We start from the raw sequence: 18,066 nt of genomic DNA, 5'->3' as shown, positions 1-18,066 counted from the left end.
AAGTCCCTTAGATTGATTTCATGATATCAAATCTTCCCATGTAAATGGTTGTGAATACTCTTCTTCCTTCATTTGAATGGAAATTGTAAGTTTCTCTGGGTTTTTCTTTTTGTTAGGTGGAACTACATAGAGGGGTCCAAGTTGTTTGCTGCATTTTTCTTGGAGGTGGCAAGACTGCATGCATCTGATGCCAGGAATCTTTCCTGACCCACGGAGAGATCGCTCTCACCCCCAGAGATGGAAGTTTAGTAGCCTGAACATATTGATACAGTAAAGCACGCCTCCATTCAAAACCATGGGGGGGTGGGGAGAGGAAGGAAGGGAGGAAGGAAAGAAGGAAGGAAGGAAGCAGGGAGGGAAGAAGGGAGGAAAGGAAGGAAAGGAAGGAAGGAAAGAAGGACAAAGGAAGTGTGCTAGGACATTTGGGACAGTAATAAAATATCTTAAAGGCTGATCTAGAAAATAGTTTTGTTACTATTTTCTATTTTACTATTTGTAGTTGGGATGTAACGGATATTCTTCAGTTTGGGGGTATAACATCTAACTTTAAGATGCTGTCCCAACAAAAGAACAACACTGAGCAGGGAGAGTGATTTAGTAAATCAGAATCATACCTGAGAGGTTGGGAGGGAAGGGTGAGGTTTAGTCAGTCCCCACTGTGGAACTTGGGATTTTATCCAATAAGATGGCAGTATTAGCCCTCTTCAAATGGTATGGCCACTGCCCAGGGGCTGTCCGAGTGTGGGGAAGCATATGATCCTCTTTCTTGGTTGAAACTTGAGATGGAAAGTGGGGTCCATAGGATGGGCGGCCACGCTCTTCATGCAGTCTGGAGTAGGGGGTGTTAGAATGCCCGGGACATTCCTGTTCATGACTACCTAGCTGCCTATGCCTAGCAGTTTAATACCCTGTTCTCACTTCCCCGAAGTCACAGCTAATTGTGCCTTAACTGTTCTGAGTCCTGTCCAGTCGCCTAGGATTGTGTTCAGTCAGTGCAACCTTCAGACACGGGACAGTCCGTCGGTTAGGCTCTCCCCTTGTAACGCATTTGGAATAATGCATCCAGTGTGCTTTCTGGGTCCTGAAGGGCCCAGGACACATGACCATTCCGCACTAGCACACCTTTCTCTTATTAAATAAAAATGGTGGGTCTCCACCACTGTAATGACTTTTCTGTGGGTTCATTTTTAGAGTTGGTAAGGTATGGTAAAATATTCACATTTTATTCCCCTTCAATTATTTACTCCTGCTCCTGGAAAAGTGTGGAAGCTGCAATGAGCAATACTCATACCTTTATGCTCCTGAGATTCCTTGTGCAAAGTGAGTTTTTTTTAATTCCAAACTTCTTTATCTTTGCTATGATTGGTGTTATGTGATCAGCACCATTGTCTGCTGCTCTTCTCATCCCATCAATAATGTCTGTCTGTCTGTTCCCTGCAAATGTAAACCCAGTATAGCAGAATCTATTCTGATAGAATTTCTCTCACCCCATTGGAATTTAACTCAATTGGCTACATCTAAATTGCTCAGAGTTTTTAAACAGCATCAGTTTTAGATAGAGAACTAATCAACCCTGACTTCAGTAAAACATTCTAAATTTAAAGTCCTCAGCTAATGCTGCATTTATTAATCACTGCAGTTAACCATTGTATTTGGCTTGATTGAGCTTGATAGTGTAAAAACATAAAAAGAATGCAATCTTTCTATAGTTGCATGTATGTAAATAAATCTGTTCAGTCTTTATACATTCATTATTTAAATCACATGAAGGGAGAAGAATTTAAAGGTTTATTAAGGATGGCTCTCCTGATTTCAAATAAAAACAAAGCTTGTTTCCAGCTCTCCTTTGGTTCTTCAAACTTGCTAGTTTTCAGACTTGCAGCTTCACATTAATAAATGACTGGGGCTTGTGGTCAATGACAGATTATCCTGATCTCATCACAGAAATCAGATCCATTTTATAGAAATCATCCTGTTTATAGAAATGAACCAAAGATTCCATGTAGTATTTGCTGTGGAGACTGGAGATGTTAGGCCACCATGCCTGCTCTGATGCTAAAGAGAACCAAATCTGTTTGCTGAACATTGCTAGATGTCTGATATTCTGTTCTGTTATAGTTTATGCGCACAGGATTAGGATTCCCTTGAATGATGGACGGTGTTGGGCATAAGAGATTCTGACCCTGCCGTGTCAGTCCAGACTTGTGATTTGCTGACAATCTCCCTTGCTCTTGTCTCCAGGGTTTAGACCACCCCAAACTTCACCCCACTCTGAGCCGTGTGGCTTGGACAACCTCTGTCCACCGGTGATGGGGGAGATAGAAAGGAAGTATCATCTAAGTTTATTACATTGACAGGGAAATCTGTTATTGGTCAAACCAATTAGTTATAAGAAGCTAAAAAAAACTGGGAGAGAGGGAGATTTACATGTTTGTTTCCATTTTTAATCAAATACATGCACCTGGGTTAAATGATCAGGTGGTACTTGGCGTGTTGTATGATCAGGAGGGGAGTTCACCAAATAGGAGGACAACGCATCTGGCTTAGGAGTTGTGGTGTGTTAAACTATTCTCACTGTGATAAAGTTAGGGGGCTAGGGACACCAGCTGGGCCTCAATGTCCTGTGGCAATCCTAAGGACTGGGAATGCTTTGGGTTTGTTTTGTATTCATGAACAGCTGCCAGCCTTGCATGTCTGCTGGACAGTGTGAGTGTGCTGGTCAGCAATACTTTCTGGACTTGAGCTGGGGAAGGGGAGGGAGCCAGGGACGCCAAGGGACTTGCTCCGGTCTTCTTCTTCTGGACATGTATTCTAAGCATGTCCACCCCTCTCACGCTTTTGTATCAGCTGAGTGCTCATGTGGACCCCTCTTCTAGAACCAGACTCCCTCACCAGTCCTTGGGCTGTGAGAAAAACTGTCTTTTCTATCAAAGTGATTTGGTTAAAAGTTCCTGCTTTGGTCTGCAGGCTATCAGTAAGTACCAAAAGGCAAAGAGGAACTGCTTTCCAATAGGAAGAGATTTTGAAAGGTAAGGTTTTATCTTAACTGGCTTTTCCAAGATGGAATTAAGACATACCTCAGATTGTTCAAGAAATAACAGGTGATGCGGAGGTTTTGAGATGACTTGTGTAGTGGTAATCTGATTTCAAAGTCTCTTAATGGTCATCTTAAGGTAAATACATCTTCCCTGCTTCAAACTATTCAATCAAATCTGAGCTCAACAAATCGGAGCAAAGGGGTGGGACCGGCTGTGTTAAAGATTCTCTTGCTATCTCCAAAATCCTAGGCCCGCTGTGTCCTAGGAAACTTGTCGTGAACTGGGCAACGGTGTGTGAGCTTGTGTGATGCATTTCCATGCTGCCAAGACTTGGTATTTTCTTTGCATCTGTCTCTCTCCCCTAGTCAACTCTCAGCTCGGTGCCCCCAGAGGGCATTCCTTCGAAGGGCTTGCACCCAGCAGGATGTGCAGTGCCCAGAAGGTGCTTGATATGGTGGGTAAGCCCTGCATCTTGATCCTCCAGCAAGTTCTGGAGTCTCCCCTCCTGGGGCTGGTAACTTAGACTCGGCTTCCACACTGGTCCTGGGCCGAAATCTTGGAAGCAGCAAGTATGGAGAGAGAGCAACAGCCATGCTGAGGTGTGTGGACCGGTCACGCTCTCAGGTAGAGCTGTGCCAGCCCAGAGGGGTCGTGTAAGAGTTCATGGCCACAGATAACAGCTGGTAGACCCAGTGTACACCCTTTCCCTGCTGGAACACTGCCTTCACAATGTCCTAAGCTCTGTGTGTGTGTGTGTGTGTGTGTGTGTGTGTGTGTGTGTGTGTATGTGTGTGCACGCACACACGCGTGTGCTTCAATTCAGGGCCTCACACTTTTGCTCAGCTTTTATCTCAAGGCTAGTGTTCTAACTTGAGCTGTGCCTCCACTTCCAGCTTTTTGCTGGTTAAATGGAGATAAGAGTTTCATTATTTGTCTGCCCAGGCTGGCTTTGAGTGGAGATTCACAAATCTCAACCTCCTGATTAGTTAGGATTACAGGTGTAAGCCACTGGTGTCCTCTTATAAGTGCCTTTAAATGATGTCAACATTCCAAAATTGGCAGATTTCAAATGAATCAATCAGTGAGGTAATAAAAGCATTATATAACACTGCTGTGTGGTGTCTTTCAGGGTAGTAAGTTTAGCTGTATTTGCACCTTTGAGCACCAGTACAGTGCCTGATGCATAATATGTACTTATCACATTTTTTTTTTTTTTTTTTTTTTTTTTTTTTTGGTTGGTCGTGGGGTCTGAACTCTGGGCCTGGGCACCATCCCTCAGCTCTTCAGCTCAAGGCTAGTGCTTACCACTTGAGCCACAGCACCATTTCCAAATTTCTTTTTTTATTGTGAAAATACTGTATAGAGGGGTTACAATTACATGAGCAAGGTGATAAGTACATTTCTTTTTTTTTTTTGGGTCCGGTCATGGGGCCTGAACTCTGGGTCTGGGCGCTGTCCCTCAGCTCTTCAGCTCAAGGCTAGCGCTCTACCACTTGAGCCATAGTGCCACTTCCGGCTTTTTTCTTTTTGCTTATGTGGTGCTGGGGAATCGAACCCAGGGCCTCAGGCATGCAAGGCAAGCGCTCTACCACTGAGCCACCTTCCCAGCCCCATAAGTACATTTCTTATCAAGCATTGTTGCCTCCTCCTTTGTTTCCCCTTCCCATCCCTTCCCCCCACCAAAGTTTAAAGTTCATTTTTCAACATAACGACTTGTACATCTCATTGTTGCAATGGGTCCACCTGTATCCCTATTTAAATGATTTGTTTTTTCCCTTCCCCTCCACAAATTATACCAACATCAATACAGCGAAAGCAGGGGTTATATTGTGGGGGAGGGACATACAAAACAACAAAGAAATCATCCTATAAATGTGTTAGAAACAATCACAAGAAAGAAAAAAACATTTGAATCCTTATCTTGGAGTTCATTTTGCCTAACATCATCTTGTCTGAGAGTTTCTATTTGTCTCAGACATATACTAGTTATTGCAAATAAGGAAAACCATGGGACCTATGTTTCTTTGGGCCTGGCTTACTTCACTTAATATGTTTTTCCAAGTCTTTCCATTTCCTAACAAATGGGGCAATGTCATTCTTTCTGATGGAGGCATAGAATTCCATTGTGTATATATATATATATATATATATACACCACATTTTCTTGATCCATTCATCTAATGAGGGGCATCTGGGTTGGTTCCATATCTTAGCTATGGTAAATAATGCTGCAATAAACATAGTTGTGCTGGTAGCTTTAGTATGGTCTTGTTTGTGATCCTTTGGGTAAATGCCCCAAAATGGGATTGCTGGGTCATAGGGGAGCTCTATGTGGAGTCTTTTGAGGAAGCTCCATACTACTTTCCAAAGTGGTTGAACAAGTTTACACTCCCAGCAACAATGCAGTACGGTTCCCTTCTGTCCACATCCCCTCCAGCATCTGTTGTTGTTAGAGTTCTTGATTATAGCCATTCTAATGGGTGAGGTGGTATCTCAATGTTGTTTTGATTTGCATTTCTTTTAACCACTTCCAAATTTCTTAGAAGGGGAAGCAAGCTCACAAAAGGAAATGTTATTCCATCTGACTTCTCACTTCTACAGGTAGTTACTTTCTCTTAATAAATTCCCGAAGTGTGCTTTATGAATGGGCCAAATGGCTTTCAAATACTACTTTACATGTCTAGTTTTAAATCTGGTCAATGTTATCTATCATTTTAAATGCTACTTTTCGGTTTAAGCTTCAGTATTGATTAAACCATGATAAAAGGTCTTGTTATATAAGGAAAAAAATTTTAGCCAGGTGCTGGTGGCTCACACCTCTAATACTAGCTACACAGAAAGCTGAAACTTCCATGGTTCAAAGACAGCTTGGACAGAAAAGTCTAAGAAACTCATTTGGTAATTAATCAGCAAAAAGCTGGACCAGAGATATAGCTGGTGGAGTGTCAGCCTTGACAAAGAAAACCAAGTGAGATGAGGCTGTGAATTTGAGACCTGGAGTTCAAGCCCTGGTACTGGCAATACAATACAGTAACTGTTCCTAGCATAATGAAGTAGTCTACACCAGTGTGTCCTATGACAAGTAAAACTTAAATGAAGGCTTAATATTTATATTGTTCCTCCTGCTGTTCATGGACCCCCTTTGAGATGTGTACGTTCTGTGTGGCAGAGCACTAAGGAAGAAGGACGATCTTCTACTCTCTGCTGAAGCCGGCCTTCCTCAGCAAGTGAGCTCTTGGGAGCCAGAGGCTGGGTTGGATGAGTGCTGTACTTTGTTCAGCTGTCTGAAGGCCAAATCCACTGATGAAGTGCAAAGGCAGGCATACAGGAGATCTGAAGTAAAAAATGATGCATCCTTTTTTTCTAAGATGATACAGAAGAGAAGTGAGAGTAGGTGTAATGACTGTAATTTCTTAACAGTGATGATAAGTAAATAAATGCTTTTGAGCTATTTTAGTTTGGGTAGAATTGAAGAGAAAAAATGCCATTATGTAGAGAAATTTTATTTAAAATCATTATTCTAGTGTAATTCTTTATTCCAAATGAAAAAACATGTCAGAGAAATTATGCCTTTCACTATAATAGAAAATATGAAATTTTAAGTCATCTTACCTCCCACATTGATATTTGCCAAAATAGCATTCTGAAAGAGCTAAGATTTAAAATTCTAGTGTGGGTGTTTGACTGTTCAAAGAACATTCTCTCTGTTATTGTAAGTGAGTGTAATGACAAAAATGTTAATCTAAAGGAAATTGGGACTTTGAATGACACTATTAAATTAGTCATCAGAAATGACTAGTCACCAAAATTGACCAATGCTTCAAGTTTTAAATAATTATAATGAAACAAGGGAGGCTTTTAAAAGTCTATTTACCACCCAGAAGGCAGAGTTGTAGAATACTTTAGGTAGAATCAGGGGTAGGGACTTCAGGAAGGATGAGAGCTAGAGGGGAAGTATCAACCTGGACACTGCTTAAACCACTGGGTGACTGCTACCTCCAGAGGGGCAGGTCTAAGCCTTCTGTTGAGGCTAGAGGAAGCAAATGAGATTTAGTTGCTAGCCATAACAAAAGACACAAAACAAGGAGTCCTACACTGGCAAAAATAACCACTCTTTAAAACAAGTGGACAACCCATGGCTCATGCCTGTAATCCTAGTTATGCAGGAGGCTGAGATCTGAGGATCATGGTTTGAAGCCAGCCCAGGCAGGAAAGTCCATGAGACTCTTATCTCCAATAAACTACTCAGAAAAAGCTGGAAGTGATGCTGTGGCTCAAGTGCTACGGCACTGGCCTTGAACACTGAGAGGCTCATGGACAGCACCCAGGCACTGAGTTCAAGTCCCAGGATCCGCAAAAAAAAAAAAAAAAAAAAAAACCAGTTCATAATTATTAGAAGTTTTAAGAAGTTAAAACATGAACCACAATAAAAAGAAAACTGGAAAAGTCAATTAACTCAAAGATGGTTCAAATGTTGGAATCAGGAGATTCAGATATTGGCATCTAAATATATATATATATATATATATATATATGTGTGTGTGTGTATATATATATATATATATATATATAGAGAGAGAGAGAGAGAGAGAGAGAGAGAGAGTAGAAAATACGCCTGCAAGTGTAATGTCTGCCCAGGGCCTCCCCACCTCTTAGCTAAGTCTCTGCCCAGGACCACCTGTGTCACCTGGTAACTGGAGGCAGTCTCCTCCTCCTCCTCCTCCTCATCCTGGGCCACCCGTCACACTTCCCTTCCCACTGGGGTCACAGCCCTCCCCGGTGGCCACACCTTCCCTCACCTGCAGCGCCTTCTCCCTGCCTTCCTTCCACATCTCATCCCTTCCTCTATGCCTCTCCAGCACACACGGCAGGGCAGGCAGTTTGTAGTAGACTTCTCTTCTGCCTGAATACCAAGTGATGTTCTCTTTATCAGCTACCCAATTAAACCTACCTATTTAAGTTATCTAACAGTAACAAATGCAGATAGAAACCCTTCCTTCAGGAATACAAATCACAAGAGAAACCCGAAGTAAAATTTGAGAATTTACACTCTGTAACACCTGACCTATAGAAATGACTGGATGGTTTTAATAGGTGGGAGGCGACAGAATAATCAGAGCATGAATCAATAGAACTTACCAAATGAGGTCAGAGAGAAAAGAATTGGGTAGGGGAGGGTAAGATAAGAGTTTCAGTGATCCTCATACAGCATTTTAAGTCACCTTTCTCTGGAGACTATAAGAAGAGACAACGGGAAGAAAAATATTTAGAGAAATAATGACCCTAAAATTTCCAAACTTAGTGAAAAACACAGATTTTAAAAACTCAGAAAAACCACACCATTATTCATAAACTAGGGAAACTATATCTACATGTAGCAGGTGCTTAAAACTGCTTTTGTTGAAAAGTACTTACCACTTATGTGGGCCTATGAATGAACTAAAAACAGGAGAAAGCTGGCATTCCAGGCTCTGTTCTGTATCTGGGCCTTCTGTTCTGTTCACTTTGTGGTCACTTGGAAGGACAGGGCTGAGAGACGTCTTTAGAATAAGGCGCTGAGACTATCCTTAAGGAACAGCAGGGCCTGGCAGGTCCACCCCACATGATGACAACTGCTTCCAATGCTGAGGCTGACCACACTAGAGCAGGAATACCCATCACACAAGGGCCAGATTCATCCCCTCAACTCATGATAGCAGTAACTGTTCTGGAACCTTGGAGAACAGGAACTGAGATAAGGGTCAACCCGTTTCCACCTGACCAATTCTGAGACAACGGACTGTCAGACTACCTGCTGCCGCTTCTGAGCCCCAGGACACACACTGCACAGCTCTGACTCAATCTTGTGTCTGTACTGTTGAATAACTCCGCACACTTCTCTTCTGAACTAGTTCATGTGTATTGAAACCTAGGCTCACTTTCGTACCCTGAAGTTGTCTGTAGGCAACTCGTGGCTCCCATGCCACATTTCTCTCCTCTGCTCTTTATCATGTCTTTCTTGGCACAGAGGGGTGAGTGGGCAGAGCTGATAGGTGGAAGCCTGGGAGTTTGGGCCTGGGTTGTAAAACTCAGGTTTCATAATCACACCAGAAATTGCTGAAAACCAAAAATAAAGAGAAATTGTTTAAAGCAGAGAAAGATAACAAATGACATAAGGAAACATAAATGGAAGCAGATGTGAAGGCCTTTTTTTTCTTGGCTGGTCGTGGGGCTTTAACTCTGGGTCTGGGCACTGTCCCTTAGCTCTTCAGCCCAAGGGTAGCACTCTACCACTTGAGCCACAGTGCCATTTCCGGTTTTCTGAGTGGTTTATTGGAGATAAGAGTCTCAGGGACTTATCTGCCTGGGCTGCTTTGAACCATGATCCTCAGATCTCAGCCTCCCGAGTAGCTAGGATTACAAGTGTGAAACACCAACGCTGGGCAGTGAATGACTTTTGCTTACTAGAAATATGCAAACACACTTTCCTATTTGACAAATCTCTCTCATCAATAGCAGAGAGATAACAATTAATTTCAGGTATGGAGCTTGAACTCAGAGCCTGGGTAATGTCCCTGAACTCTGCTCTTCTGCCCGTAGTGTTCTACCACTATGAGTCATGCTGAAATTCTGGTTTTCTAGTGGTTAATTAGAGTCTCATTGGGACTTTTCTGCCCTGGCTGGCTTTAAACTGGCATCTTCAGATCTCAGCCTCCTGAGTGAGCCACTGGGGTCTGGCTTAGAAAACTTTTTTGAAACAGAAAGTCATTTTTAGTGTAATTTTTTATTGGGGGTCTGGTCATGGGGCCTGAACTCTGCACTTTTTGTTTTGCTGGTCCTGGGCCTGGAACTCTGTGCCTTGATGCTGTCCGAGCTTCTTTGGCTCAAGCCGAGGGCTCTGCCACTTGACCCACAGCGTCACTTCCAAGTTCCTGCAATCCTCAAATCTCAGCCTCCTGAGTAGCTAGGATTACAGGCATACATACAGCTCTTTAGCTCAAGGCTAGTGCTCTACCACTTGAGCCACAGCACCACTTCCAGCTTTTTGTGTTCATGTGGTACTGAGAAATCCAACCCAGGGCTTCATGCATGATAAGCAAGCACTCTACCACTAAGCCACATTCCCAGCTCTGGCACCTGGTTGGAAGATTAGTTTTTAACAAGAAAATTAAGCCTAATATTCTTGTATCTTTTTCATGATCAGTGAAACATATGTCAATCTCATATTTTAAAGGTCTGAAGTCTTGGTCTAGATGCTCATCTTTTCCTGTTGGAATGAACCTCCTTTCAAAAATCTTTTACTTGGTGACAGGAAGGAAACTCAAAAATAGTTTACTCAAAGGCAGATCTTCCATATGGCACCCTGTTGGAATAAAAGCTAATAGTATGGATTTGCTTGCTTTATGTATGATCTAGAATCAGGATTCATAAAAATTCTTGCAAATGTTCCTGTTGAACAGACTTCAGTTGAAGCCCAAAGTCCAGATCCTACTGAATAATTTGGGGAAAATGTTATCTCTCTGAGCTTTAGTTTTCTTAGCTGTAAAGTAGGAATAATATCTTTACTACAGTTGTTAGTAGGAAAATGGAATGTTTATTACACTCAGCCCAATATTTAGTATAAAGACTTAATATATGGCATTTGCTCATAATACTTCCATTTTCTGATAACTACTTAAAATAGGAATATTTCACATAACCGTGCTTGTTTTTGTAGTAATGGGGTTTGAATTCAAGGCCTCATGCTTGCTAGTCATGTTATCTACTGCTCCATCCCTTTCTTGCACTTTTTGTTTTGCTGGTCCTGGGCCTGGAACTCTGTGCCTTGATGCTGTCTGAGCTTCTTTGGCTCAAGCCGAGGGCTCTGCCACTTGAGCTACAGCGTCACTTCCAAGTTTTCTGAGTAGTTTATTGGAGAGAAGAGTCTCAAGGAGCTTCCTGCAATCCTCAAATCTCAGCCTCCTGAGTAGCTAGGATTACAGGCATACATTACAGGTGTGCAGTACTTTTGAGTTTAGTACTTACCTGTTCACATCAATTAAAAAATTTACACCAATTCTTTTAAGACAGACTCTAGTTTTACTTCTCTTTTACAAGACACATACTCAATAAATACTGGCTAATGGAGTAAGTGTTACACTTGTTTTCTTTTGGTTCTGGAGCTTGAACATAGGGCCTGGGTACTGGCTGAGTTTTTTTTTTTCCCCTCCAGGCTGGTGCTCTACTACCTGAATACAGTTCCACTTCTAGCTTTTTTGTGGTTAACTGGAGATAAAGTTTTCATAGCCTGGCTGGTTTTGAACCATAATCATTACATCTCAGCCTCCTGATTAGCTAGAATTATGGGGTGAACCACAGGCACTCGGCTTTAATATTAAACAGAATCAGCATGATGGGGTGGGAACCGCTGATCTGGAGTTCAATGCAGAGATCATTTTTATCATAGTGTAATTTTGGGACTCCTCTAGAAAACAGTTCCTTATGTGGACGTGCGAACTCCTGTGGATTACGGTGAAGTCAACCAGATAAAGCCTCAACAAATTTCTCTGTAAACTATTAAGCAATGTAATTATTTGCCTGAATAATGTGCTCTTCTGCAAACTGAGCGGTGCTGTCAGGAGGCTTGAGAGATGGCCTGGCTTCGAAAGCAAGTCTTTAGTGTGATACGTATGTATGTATGTGTATGTATGTTTGTATGTGTGTATGCATGCGTGTATACATATATGCACATACGTATAGTCAAGGTGATGTTCGGAGGTTACAGTTACACAAGTAAGGTGAAGAGTAGTTTCTCGCCTCGCTCGTGGCTCCTGGCTCGGGTCTCCCCCCTGCCCTCCCTCCCGCCCCCGGGCTGTGCAGATCATTTCCCACACTGTCTAGTGAGGATGGCGGTGGCTGTGGTTCCCCCCATCCCCCAGTTCGGGGAGACGGGCTCCCGCGTGGGGAAACCTCTCTTTCCCGGGGCAGCCGGGCCAGGGCCCGGGGCGGCGGCGCGGGGTGGCCGGTGGGCGCCCAGGGCCCCGGCGGCCGCCCCTGCCCGCCATTTCTCGCAGCGTTCCTCTCCTTCGTCCACGGGGCGCCGGGCAAGTCCGCAGGCGCCTCTTCGCCCCTCGTGGCTTCCTGGGCCCGATGCTACTTGGCCTGCGGCCGAGGAGCGCCACCGGGCCCCACCTTAGCGTCCTGTCCCTTCTTCTTCTCCTCCTCGGGTGTCCTGGAGGGCAGCGGCGTCAGGACGAGGCCGAGAGGGGCCGGCGTGGCCCGAGGACCCGCGGCGCTCGGGTCCCGGGTCCCAGCCAGCGCCGGGAGGGCCGGGACGGTCGGAGGACCCGGAGGGCCGGGAGGGCCGGGACGGTCGGAGGACCGGGAGGACCGGAGGACCGGGAGGACCGGAGGACCCGGAGGGCCGGCGGGCGTGGCCTGCGGATCGACTCCTCCGGCTTCCCGTCCGCCTTCCCGAGGGGGAGGGCGGGACTTCCTGCCGCATCTCCGGGACTTCCGGCAAGAACCAATGGGTTAAACACAAGTTGACGCGCGGGGCCGCCGACCACTCGGGCCAGAAGGAGGAAGCTCGGCTCGGGCCTCACGGTGGACGTTACGAGATCTCGTGTTCGGGGTGTGGCGTCCAGGACCTCAGCCGCCGGGGTAGCCGTGCGGACGCCGGAAGTCGCGGCGCGGAGACACAGGAAGTCCCGCCCCCTCCTCCCACTGGGAAGACGGTGAGCCGGAGGAGTCAGTCGGAGGGGCGCAGGGAGCGAGCCCGTCGGCGAGCAGGTGAGCTGTCCTCGGGCGGGGCGGGGGGCCGGGAGGCGGGGACCGTCCGGCGTCAGCGCCGGGCCCGGGGGCGGTGGCCTGAGGGCCCGCGGCCCGGCGGCGCGGCGCCCCGAGCTCGGTCCGGGCCCGTCGCTCCCCCCCTCCCGCCTCCGCCCCTCCCGGCTCGCCGTTCCCGCCCGCCGCCGCCGCCGCCCGGCGCCCGCCGGGACTCACGCCCGGACTCGCGACCCCGCCCGCACCCGCGGCCCGGCGTCCCCGCCGCGGCCCGCCCGCCGCCGGCGGCTCGCCCCGCAGGCCGGCGGCCGCCCTCGGGGCCCCGGGCCGCGGGGTTTCCCCGCCGCACCTCCTGTCACCGCAGGCCCGACCCCCGCGGCCCCGGCCCCCGGCCGACGCGACCCAGCGCGGCGGCTCCCCGGCTTGGCCCGAGGGAGGCGCGAACGCTCCCCGGCGGCCGCCGCGCCCGGCCTTCGGCCCGCCGTCCGCGCCGGGGTGCCCGGGCCCGGCCGGTGCCGCGGCCACTCGCGCCCCCTTCCGTTAGGCGACCCGGAGCCCCGGGCCGCCCGCCGCGGCGCGACCCCTCACCTGCTCGCCGGGAGCGCGGCCCGGGCGGCCCGCAGCCCCCGGCGCGGCCCTGGAGCCGAGCCCGGCGGCGCTACGGGGGCCCCGCGCGGCCGGCCTGGGGCTGCGTTGGGGCTTGAGCTGCCCGGGTCCTGCACGGGCTCCAGCACAGGGCGTCCCGGGCAGGCCTGGCGTCTGACCGCCGGCCTTCCCGCTTCTCGGGCGGTCCGACCCGAGGGCGCTGGCCGGGCGCCGACGGGTCGTTGGACGTGGTTGGAGGGCTCTGGGGGCTGTGACGTGGACGCCGGCTCCCCCAGGCTCGGCCGCCTCTCGCTGCCTGGGGAGGAACCGAGACTCCGATTGAGGAACTTAGCCCAGGGTAGTGTGGACTCCACGGCCAAGCGTTTGTGACTGCATCGCCCACCAGGTGGTTGCTACTGGTGCCCTTTAAAAACGGCTTAGTTCAGGCTATTTTCACACTTACTGACACAAGTAGCAAGATAGGCCAGGGTTGCACGGGCACTTTCTTAAGCAACGCAGAGTGGTTCCGCTTTAAACACATTGGTCTGCTTTATGCCAGACTCCATCCAAGGTACTGGAATGGTAATAGATTTGTAGTTTTGAGAGAAATATAATTTTGACATCAATATATGTAACTTTGAGAGATAGTTGAGGCATCGGTAAACGTTAGACAGATGAGAGCAGATTGGAAATTATACCTTACTGCCAAAGGTGAAGGTGTGCAAACTTTCTTGGAGGAAATAAGTCTCATGGCAAAGATTTGTGGTGTTCACCTGGTCCAAGGGTCATTTCTCCAACATTAAATTTTGTTTCTGAATGTGCCAGGAATGGGGCCTGAACTCAGGGTTTCATGCTCACTTGGTTTTCTTGCCCATGGCTGGTGCTCTACCGCTTGAGCCTAGCTCTTTGCTAGTTAATTGGAGATGGAGTCTCCCAGGCTTTTTGCCAGGTTGGCTTCAAACCTCAGTCCTCCAGGTCTGAGCCTCCTGAGTAACATGGACCACTGACATTCATTTCTGGCTTGTCTTAATAGACTCTAACCTTAACAAAATGGACTGGGTATTTGGTTCTTGCTGTCTTTAATGGTTTTTTTCTCAAATAGTGAGGATCCTAATAAATAAATCCAGGAATCATAAAGTCGTGTCCTCCTAGTTGGTCCCTGGGCATTGAAGGTGGTCATTATAACTGAGTGACTAGAAATGCAAGGATGGCCTTCCACTGAGAATTCCTTCCCACCATTGCTTGTTGGTTGCATTGTGCCCATCTTTGCAGTCTGGTAAAATGATGAATTGGATGGTGGGAAATGTAGATAGTAAATGGGGCCTAGCTGCAAAATCTGGTGTTGGTGCAGTCTTCTGTGGAGACTGATACGGTGCCGTCATGGTTCCTTTTTGAAGAAAATAAAAATCTGTATGCCACCATGCTAGCTGCATTCTTCTTCTTCTTCTCCAGCCCTGTCTTTCATACTTCTGCCTTAAGTAACAGCTTTAACTTCTGAAAGGTTGCATGTTACCTCCTGACTTGGCAAGCTCCTACTCCCTGCCCTCTCTTACCTACTTATCCAACTAGTTCTGGTTCATTCTTTGGGCATCATCCTGTCTTGGCATTGCTCTCTACTGTTATCATGTCAAGGTTAAGTGGTGATGCTGAACTTTTTTTTTTTTTTACTTTTAGGGCTACTTTATTTTGAAGGAATCCTTCATGGATCTTTGTGACAGGTAAAGAACAGCTACTCTGTCTCTGCTTCCTGGAAACTTCCTGGAAACACTAGAGTGGTTTGTGCAATCTCATGTGCCCACCTAAAAGCTTGAGGGGAAATGTCACAAAGACACCTGAAAGATTTTCCAGTGACAGTAGTCAGCAGTCTAGGAACAAAGGTGACAGTTTTTCCAGTGACAGTGTTGCTATTACAGCAAACCCTAACTGGACTATGTACCTAATGGCTGTAGGTAGCCTCAACCACCCAGCCTCTTTTGCAAAAGCTCCTAGTTTTCAAACCCACTTCTCCAGCCTTCCCTTCTATTTTTTTTTTTTTTTTTTTTTTGGCCAGTCCTGGGGCTTGAACTCAGGGCCTGGGCACTGTCTCTAAGCTTCTTTTGCTCAAGTCTAGCACTTTATCACTTGAGCCACAGTGCCACTTCTGGCTTTTTCTGTGTATGTGGTACTGAGGAATCGAACCCAGGGCTTCACGCATGCTAAGCAAGCACTCTACCACTAAGCCACCTTCCCAGCCCCCTTCCCTTCAATTTTAAAACATATCTAAGTGAGTTCCTTTTCTGCTTAACTCAGAATCCATCTCTTTGATAACCAAGAACCATGAATGGCAACTGTGACACTGTCTCCACAGAAGACCGCACCAACACCAGATTTTGCAGCCAGTCCCTTATTATCCACATTCCCCAGTGTCCAGTTCATCCTTTTACCAGACTGCTGAGACTGACATAGAGCAACCAGGCAAGCAGTGTTCCCTGAGTTATTTCATTCCACTAGTAGTCACAGTGGGAAGGAAGACTTTAGTTGAAGACCACTTTGTATTTCTTTCTTTGGTAGTGTTGTTGGTTGTGGGGCTTGAACTCAGGGCCTGGGAGCTGTCCCTGATCCTCTTTGTGCACAAAGGTAGCTCTCTATCACTTAAGCTACAGCACCACTTCTGTCTTTTAGTGGTTAATTGGAAGAGTTTCATGGGGGGAGGGGAGGACTTTTTTTGTTGTTGCTCAGGCTGACTTTGAACCACCATCCTCAGATCTCACTTTCCCAAGTAGCTAGGATTACAGGCGTGAGACGCCAGTGCCTGGTGGCCTCCTTGTATTTCCAAACACTCAGTCTCAATGACCGCCTTCAATGCCCAGGGACCATTCGGGATGACACAGCTTAATTTATTATTCCTGGATTCATTAACTGCTAGATTTATCACTACTTGAGAAATAAACCACTTAGAGAGGACAAGAACCAAATTACCAGTCAATTTTGTTAAGGTTAGAGCTCTCTTAAGAAGACAAACCTAGAATGAGTGCTGGTGGTTCATGCATGTAATGCTGGCTACTCAGGAGAGAGGTGTGAATCACCTGTGCCCACAGCATGCACATGCCTTCAGTGTCCCAGTCGGAGCAAGTTGGATGAACTGTTAGTCTATTGAAGCAGGGGACAGGCGGTCTCTTCTTGTTAACGTGACCTGCTGGGTGGCTGGCACACAATATTTCATGACTAAGTGAATACTCTGCATTTGGTTAACTGCTCTTATAAATTACAAGTATATTTAAAGATATCATGAGTACATGGTGAACATCTTTGCACATGAATATAGAGTTATATAATCTATATCATCAGAGTTCTACATAGTTGAGCCACAGTTGCTTTATTGTTAACTTGTCCACATTATTGGATAGCATGTTTTTTTTTTCTTGTAAATCCTATGATAAATATCTTTTTCTTTTTTTCTTTTTGGCAGTTGTGGGGCTTTAACTGGGGCCTGGGCACGGTCCCTGAGTTCTTTTTTTTTTTTTTTTTTTTTGGTGGGTCCTGGGACTTGAACTCTGGGCCTGGATGCTGTCCCTGTGCTCTTCAGCTCAAGGTGAGTGCCCCACCGCTTGAGCCACAGCACCACTTCTGGTTTTGTAGTGGTTTATTGGAGATAAGAGTCTCACAGACTTTCCTGCCTTGGCTGGCTTCGAACTGAGATCCTCAGATCTCAGCCTCCTGAGTAGCTAGGATTACAGGCGTGAGCCACTGGTGCCGAGCTTTTCCCTGAGCTCCTTTTTGGCTAGTGTTCTACTACTTTGAGCCACAGGTCCACTTCCAAATGGTGATTTTTTTTTCTTAAGTACATACTTTGTCTAGTTATTTCTTCAGATTAAACTCATGTGTGTGTATCAGAATTATTGTCCAGGAAATGAAATTGCTTAGTCAAAATTATGAGTACTCTGTGAGAATGCCAGTTTCTCCATATTTCCCAAATGCTTAATTTTTTACTTTTTTTAGACAAAGACTTGAGGTGATTTTGGTGCCACTCCTGGGGTTTGAACTCAGGACCTGGGTGCTGTCTGTGAGCTTTTTTGCTCAAGACTAGTGCTCTACTACTTGTGTCACAATTACACTTCCAGTTTATTTATTTTTATTTTAGGTTTTGGTAGTTAATTGGAGATAAGAGTCTCATCAACTCTTCTGATCAGCCTGGCTTGAACATACATGATTCTCATTTCAGCTTCCTGCGTAGCTAGGGTTATAAGTGTGACCTAGTGGGGCTCAGGCAAGACTTGAGATTTTAAGGGACATATTAAGGATTCTTTGTTGAGTGTGGTGGGCATCATAGACTAACGTTGCAGGTTTTTGTGCTGAATTTTTTTTTTTTTTTTCCTCAGTGAAAGAGCAAAGTAATCCTAATAAAGCAATAGCTAGTAACCCAGTCAGTATTTCACTTGGTCACTCCGTGTCCTAAAAATCACAGTTGGTCGAATATGTGCTTCTTACCAAATAAACTTCCTGAGGGTGGGATACTTTTTCAAATTTACATCACTTGAAAAAAATCACTTATAGACCAAGTGAAGGCTTGAACACTGAAGGCAAAATTATGAGACTTTTAGAAGGCAGTAGAGGATAATAGTTGCATACCCCTGGCACAGGTAGTAATGGTCTTAAATTGATCATGAAAGATGCAGATCACTAGGGAAGAAAGATTCAATATGTTTGATATAACAATACT

At 46.1% G+C, this 18,066-nt stretch overlaps 2 protein-coding genes across 4 annotated transcripts in view; both read left to right on the top strand.

The window, feature by feature from the left end:
- Cndp1 (carnosine dipeptidase 1) overlaps positions 1 to 1,169 on the top strand; it is a 43,228-nt gene extending 42,059 nt beyond the window's left edge. Inside the window, exon 13 of the mRNA XM_070028949.1 lies at positions 117 to 1,169. Coding sequence (XP_069885050.1) covers positions 117 to 207 — 91 coding nt within the window. The 3' untranslated portion in view covers positions 208 to 1,169. The remainder of the gene's footprint in view (positions 1 to 116) is intronic.
- Positions 1,170 to 12,725: 11,556 nt separating this feature from the next.
- Positions 12,726 to 18,066, top strand: part of Znf407 (zinc finger protein 407) — a 373,602-nt gene continuing 368,261 nt past the window's right edge. For 2 of the 3 annotated variants that reach the window (XM_070028948.1, XM_070028945.1), the window contains exon 1: positions 12,726 to 12,788. The gene's annotated coding sequence lies outside the window, so the exon portion shown is untranslated. Of the gene's footprint in view, positions 12,789 to 15,041; positions 15,086 to 18,066 lie in introns of all 3 variants that reach the window. The other variant, XM_070028946.1, reaches the window with a different exon arrangement.

The sequence above is a fragment of the Dipodomys merriami genome, unplaced genomic scaffold (genome assembly GCF_024711535.1).
Source record: "Dipodomys merriami isolate MVZ:Mamm:240054 unplaced genomic scaffold, mDipMer1.0.p SCAF_2, whole genome shotgun sequence".
NCBI classification, from domain to species: Eukaryota; Metazoa; Chordata; class Mammalia; order Rodentia; family Heteromyidae; genus Dipodomys; species Dipodomys merriami.
This window is presented reverse-complemented; position numbering and strand designations above follow the sequence as displayed.